Source organism: Ochotona curzoniae, unplaced genomic scaffold (genome assembly GCF_017591425.1).
Source record: "Ochotona curzoniae isolate NIBS_2020 unplaced genomic scaffold, NIBS_Ocur_1.0 contig_3520, whole genome shotgun sequence".
NCBI lineage: Eukaryota > Metazoa > Chordata > Mammalia > Lagomorpha > Ochotonidae > Ochotona > Ochotona curzoniae.
In genome coordinates, this window is record NW_024465894.1 from 6,754,098 (window position 1) to 6,760,636 (window position 6,539).

The window sequence follows — 6,539 nt, forward strand, 5'->3', positions numbered from 1 at the left end:
GTAGACAGGAGTACCACATCAGAGAAACAGAGAGACAGGACACACTGGCATTAGTGTATTGTTTTGTTGATTGCCTGTGCCCATGGTTAGCCATGGACTAAATTCAGGCCACCAGCTGTTTTATTGCAATACAGCCATGCCCAGTGATTTACATATTATCTATAACTACTTTCACACCACAACAGCTCAGCTGACTTCCAAGGTCTGACACATTTATTTCTATCCGGCTCTTTACAGAAGATCTCTACTGACCCTGGTCTAGAGTAAAAAACCTACTAGAAGAAACATTAGTGATGATAATTCAATGTAGGGCCCAGCGCAGTGGCCTAGTGGCTAAAGTCCTCGCTTTGAACATGCTGGGATCCCATACGTGCACTGGTTCTAATCCCGGCAGCCCCACTTCCCACTCAGTTCCCTGCTTGTAGCCTGGGAAAGCAGTCGAGGACAGCCCAAAACCTTGGGACCCTGAACCTGTGTGGGAGACCTAGAAGAGCCTCCTGACTCCTGACTTTGGATCAGCTAAGCACCAGCTATTGTGGCCGCTTGGGGAGTGAATCATCAGATGGAAGATCTTCCTCTCTGTCTCTCCTCTTCTCTCTACATATCTGATTTTGCAATAAAAAGAAATTAAAAAAAAAAGAAAATTCAATATAAAACAATGTTGTTTTAGGCACTCCACTGTAAAAAGCAATAAACAAAAAAATCTGAAAAAATCTACTTCTAATACTCAGCTTATGAACCAATTCAGTAGCAAATGAATCAAGTCATTGAGGAGTAAATTCTAACATCTTTACTGTTTTATTTCTTACCTTTTAACATGAGTCTATCAACATCCATGTTGGTGTGTATGACACTTGTTTGTCCATTAAAACCACATGCTGGAGGCCATGGACAACAGAGTTGGGGAAAAACTGATATTATATAAATTAGATAACGTTGACAGTAAAGACTACTGCAGAGTTTTACTATTATTTGTAGATTCTATAGTTAAAACTTACAGTAGCAGGTGCATGAACACACACACACAGACACATCCATTCCAGAAAGTCAGTCAACCTTTGCAAACACTGCATTGTCTGTCCTCTACTAGAACATACGCCCAAGGTTAAGAATTTTCTTCTATTCCAATGCTTAGAAAGGCACCTGGAGTACGCAACACGGATGAGCAAGTAAGTACTACTGGGTATGCTATTTGATTTCTTTGAACCTTAGCTTCTTCATTTTAAAAAGGGGGCTCATAGGGCGTTCACTGGGCATGCTGTGTTTCCTCACAGATGGCCTTTTCCTGGTCAGCCTCCGACCCTGCCCCTGTCACACATTTCAGTGATGTCACAGCTCTGCTGCTTGAGAGGCTCCGGCAGTCACATCTGACACCCCGGCCTGAGTGCTGGCTGAACGGAGAGGACAGGGCGCAAGCTGTACTCGGGTATAGTCTTGCTTGGCCTGTCTTCGAGCCTCAGAGCCCCAGCATGAGTCCACCAGCAAAGAAGAGGCCCCAGAATACAGTAGTTTTCAAGGTTGGAATGTGGACCAGACCCTAGGGGGTGAGCCCCCCTAGGAGGGGACCTTGACAGAGAGGGCAGGCACACCAACGACAGGGGTCCTACAACCAGGGGAGGAAAGGGGACGGGCCAATGGAGAGATCAGGAGAGTTAAAATGGACTCTCCTGTTCTGCCCCCAAACCAGAAGACAAAGCTCCCAGGCGTGGGTTGGTCAAACCGTGATCAGCTAAATGGAGAAGCATAATGGAGGCACTCAGGAATTCCTCTTTGTTAGCTCTCTGTCTCTCTCTGTTCCTCAGACACAAGATGAGAAACTGCAGGACAAGATAAGACAGCCCATTCACAAAGTAATTAAGCGGACCCGACTTAAAATGGTAAGATGTTCCAATCTGGCCCCAACTCCAAGGAGCCGTGATCCCCACATGGGGCTGCTCCTGGTTGTCACAAGGCGTGACGAGGAGCTGAACTGGGCACGAGGCAGCAAGGGGAGTGGGGCCTCTCCCAGGAGAGCTGCAGCGTCAGCTTCCCTGGTTTCTTGTCCCCGGCAGGTGTTAAGAAACCTTTCGCTTCTGAAGATATTCAAGAGCTCAAACCACCGGATCCTAGAACTGCATAACCTGGCTAAGAAGTGTTGGAATTCACTACTCCAAGTCCCCACGATCCTCCGCATCACCTCCAGGTGAGCCCGGCCCTCAGTCACTCCCAGGATGAATCTGGCACTATGGTTACCAGGGACGGAACTGCTGTTGATGGGTTCATAGAACCTTTCACAGGGGCTCTGTGTGAAAGCTATGGATGAGCCCTATCTTACCGACGGGGCTGAAGCTCGAGGGGTGAGGCGAGCTAGTCCCAGTTCACTGAATGAGATCATGGCAGGTGTGGGCTACTGCTGGCTGGTATCAGAGCTGTGGTCATAACCATGGTCATAATCACCCAATTATGGTCCAACTGAGAGCTGGGACACTGAGGCAGGGTGGAGCAGGGGAGGAGCTCAAAACACAACCACCATCAGAGACGCACCTGTAGACTGCTCCCTGAGGTCTGAGGACCAGGTAATCTTGCTGAGGCGTGGTTTCCTCATGAGGCACAACAGTAAGGAAGCTAATATTTACTAGGTGCCTGCTGAATGCCAGCTCCTGTGCAAGCATTTTGCAAGCACTCTCTTCATTACCTTACCCCTCACAGCAATCCTGTTAGGAGACGGGATAACCCCAGTCTTGTGCACAGTGAAGCAAGGGCTCCCATCTCACAGGTGGGAAGGGCCGAAAGCAGAATCTGGTCCCACAGGGCTGACTGCAAAGCCTGTCACCCTGCAAGCCAACCCACCCTGGTACTCCACGGGCGGCCTTGCTCTGCAGAAATGCTGCAGGGACCCTGGTGGCAGCAGCCGTGACATTAACCTTGTGCCTGAGGCCTTGCCTTCTTCACACACACTCAGGACGGTGCTGCCACCGGGCACCTAAGCAATCCATCAGGTACTCTCCAGGCACGTCTCCTTCCATCACGTAATGTGTTTGGCAGCTCCACCTGTCTGCGCTGCTCTCTGATTTGGCAGTCAACAAAAACGGAGCCACAAGAATTGGAGTCAGCGAGTGCCTCAGCTTGTCTCTCTCTCCCTTTTTTTTAATCAGTGGAATCGCTTACAAATATACACTGTCACCCATCCACCCTTCCCGGCCAAGCTCCAATTGTATGAAGAGAGGAAATGTCCTGCCCTCACCCTGCTCCCACTCTTCCCCATACTCACAGGGCATTTGAGATAACCCAGAGTACAATATGAAATGACAACAGCAACTGCAACGCTAAACTGCTCATTCTCTTCTCAGCTGAAAAATCTGAAGATTTAATCAAAGAGGAGACGTGCAGCATGTACAGGGAGATTCCAGAAAATCCATGGAAATCTTGCTTTATCTCTTACTTTTGTTTTTCCATAACTTCTAGAAGCCACCCCCCCAGCCCACCCCGGTCTTTTCCTAAGTGTCCTCAGAGCTGGCCACACCTGCCACTGGCCCAACCTCTCATAGCTTCTGCCAATATTTGTGCTGCCCCCTAGCGCCAAGCACAAAACCTCCAGGGAGTAGAGCAATTTCCTTTCAGGCCCTCTCCAGCCTTCCTAGCAGGCTCCCGTGACCTGGCCACACAGGACCAGGGCCTAGGTCCTCCTCTGCTGACTGCCTGTTCTCTCCCTGCCAGGGACAACAACGTCCAAGAGCTCCAGTTGGCTAAGTGCCTTGAGGAGAATCCACAGTCCAAGAAATTAGAGTCCGTGGCAGGACACCAACAGACTAGGCCCCAGGAAGGCAAGCCCCAGGTGGTATCTGAGATGAAGAACACGGAGAAGGGGTCGTATGCAGGGGTCACATGCAAGGAGCAGCAGGTGGAGCCCGAGGTCCTGAGGCCATTCAGGGGACACGGTGTGGATCCTGGTGCCTGGGAGAGACAGCAACCCTCTGGGGTTCCCCAAGCCCCCTCCGACCAGACTTACCAGCACAGGAATCCCAGGGAGGAGACAAGGCAGCTGGGTACAGCTGACCCAGGCACCTGGTTTGAGGGGCTGCCCACCCGAATCCACCTGCCGGGGCCCCGGGTCATGTGCAGAGCCTCCACGCTGCGCTGGGTCAAACGCTGCTGCACTCGCTTCTGCTCAGCGTCACTTGAGCACCCCATGGGCCATCTACACAAGGTGGGTGAGAAGACGCCGTTGCCAGGGCCAGGCTCCGGAGGAGATGCAGGCCCTGAGGCATGGGTGCACCATCCAGAGTCCTGGGGTGGGGTGGGGTGGGATGGAGCTGGGGCAAGCAGGGCCAGGAAGCTCCACTTTTAGGATGCAGTTGGAGGCTCTGGGGGCAGGGGCACTGGACAGGTGGGTTTCCGGATAGGTTATCTCATGGCCTCAGGGGAGACCAGGACCAGAACCGCTGACTCCCACTCTTGCCGTAAGAGGTTAAGAAGGTATGTGTGGGGAAAAACTGAGCCAGGGTAAGTGGTGATGGGGCTTTGCTGCCTTCCACTCCCTCAGAACAAACCCATTTCCTGGGCATGCTGGATTCATTCCTGCTTCACAGCAACTACTACTACCAAAAAATTCAAAAATGCTCTAGTCCCTCCGTAGGGGCACCAAGTTTCTGTGAAAGGGAGGGTATGACTGGCTTGGTCCGGGCCTGCCTGCAGCAAAATCAGCCCTTCCACCTGGCGCTCTTGCCAGACAGCGCCACCAGGAGGCGGCCTTGGCACCTAACACAAAGGTCTCTACAACAGGTGTGATCCAGGACGACAGCCAGAAGTGTAAGAGGGTGCAGATCTCATCCTAAGCTGAGCAGGAGGGATGGGCGGGAAAATTCTCCCATCTACAAATAAAGTCTCCCACAGGACACTGAGGAACACCACTGTTATTTCTACCTGTCCGTCCGGGGCTGGGAAGGATGGAGGAAAGAGAGCCTTTGCAGAGGTGGGGAGGGAAGTGTGTGTGTGTGTGTGTGTGTGTGTGTGTGTCGGACTTCAAGGGCTTGTCCCACTCTTGTTCCCCAGGCCACTTGGACTAGTCTAGACGCTGACAAAGAAGTCAGTGAGTGGCACCCCTGCCCCCTGGGGCTCCTGGGCACTGCATTCTGCTCTGTGAAGTCAGTCGAGGAACATCACGCCCACAATGGTTCTAGGCGCTGAGGACATGCACAGTAACTCAGCTGGGAAGTGACAGGGGTGAGAACTCTAATTCATGTCCCCCGGCTGCCGCTCCGCATCCCACTTTCCCAAGAAAACAAAAAGACGCGAGGAGGCAGCCTGCCCAGGCATCACCAGAATGGCTGCAGCGTCCAGCTGGTCATGCAGGGGGCATGGTGCCCTCTGGTGTGGGCTATGCCTCTGAAGTTGCTCAGCCTGTCACAGGCCCTGCAGAATGCTAGGTCAAGCAGGGCCTACGATTGTGTCCTACCGTGCTGGTGTGACCCAGGTACCCACCCTCAGCACTGAGCCCCGGGACCCCAACAGGCCAGGGTCACCCTGTCGGGAAGAGTCACAGGGCCCTGAGCAGCAGCCAAAGCCTAGGATTCTCCAGGTTCGGACAGCAGGCTGCCTTGAGTGGGCTCCCTCAGAGGGTGGCTGTCAGCAAGGGGCACCGAGCCTTCTTGGGGAAAAGCCAGGCAGTAATGAGGAGCCACAGCTTGGGAGGAAGGGAGGAGGGAGAATAAAGCGACAGCCTCCCCTTCAGGATGGGCACCATGACTGAGCCTCACCAGCCAGGACACAGCCTTGGCCCTGGGCCTGCTCAGGCGCCGTGCTGCTGTTCACGCTCCAACAGACACTTGGCTGCCTTTCTCCAGGGCACTCCAGCAGTGATGGTCAAGGGTGCAGGCCCATGTCACCCTGGCCTCTTTTCCCCCAAACCTCCAATGCCAGCCGTTTTCCTGCCTTGTCTGTCCTCCAGGCCAGACCCTCAGGAGTCTCCATGTCGGCTTCCTTGCCAGGCATCATCCACGCCAGCAACCTCAGAACACAAGCCTGATTCCCATCTTCTGTCCCATTGACCTCTGGCCACTTGTCAGGGCATTGCAGTCCCACTCAAGCTCAAACTCTTCTCCTGGGAGCCTGCCCAGGGAGCCCTGTGTGGAGGTTGTGATGGCACGGACCTTGGGAAGATTGGCAATATCCATTTTGCCCCACAGAAAGAACTGGAGTTGGCCCCCAGCTGCCCACAGAGAATGCCACCAAGGTCAGCATACATAAAAGGAGCAGCGAATGCAGGCTGTGCCGGACCCTTGGGGCCGTCCCTTCCTGCCCTAGTACTGACGCCCCCCACAGGCCCACAACTTGGGGAGGCTTCCCCACTGCTTTCTTGCCCTTGTTTAGCCCTTCAACTGGAACTTTTTCTAATGAGCTCAGTTGAGTCCCGACCTCACTGGATCACAATAGAAGGTAAGTCACCTGGTGGAGTATGGCAGAGAGAGCTCAACACCGAGCCCCAAGACCACAGGTGGCCTAACAGTTGAGAACTCTGATGCTCAGGGGACAGAAGGCTGCTCCTGCAGGATGGGAAGTGG

General features: G+C 53.3%; 1 protein-coding gene across 1 annotated transcript; it reads left to right on the forward strand.

Moving 5' to 3' along the window:
• The first annotated feature begins 1,379 nt into the window (after window positions 1-1,379).
• On the forward strand, window positions 1,380-4,814 carry TP53TG5 (TP53 target 5). Its single transcript, XM_040981238.1, has 5 exons — window positions 1,380-1,517; window positions 1,803-1,877; window positions 2,052-2,182; window positions 3,697-4,186; window positions 4,713-4,814. Exons 1-5 carry the CDS (start codon window positions 1,470-1,472, stop codon window positions 4,812-4,814), a joined length of 846 nt encoding a protein of 281 aa, XP_040837172.1. The 5' UTR covers window positions 1,380-1,469.
• The last annotated feature ends 1,725 nt before the right edge of the window (window positions 4,815-6,539 follow it).

What these genes read in the sequence shown, in the direction of transcription:
- TP53TG5 (XM_040981238.1), top strand. Translation starts at nt 1,470, where the DNA reads ATGAGTCCACCAGCAAAGAAGAGGCCCCAGAATACAGTAGTTTTCAAG. An exon ending in AGAATACAGTAGTTTTCAAG is followed by an intron (nt 1,518 to 1,802) that starts GTTGGAATGTGG and finishes TCTGTTCCTCAG; the next exon opens with ACACAAGATGAGAAACTGCA. An exon ending in AGCGGACCCGACTTAAAATG is followed by an intron (nt 1,878 to 2,051) that starts GTAAGATGTTCC and finishes TGTCCCCGGCAG; the next exon opens with GTGTTAAGAAACCTTTCGCT.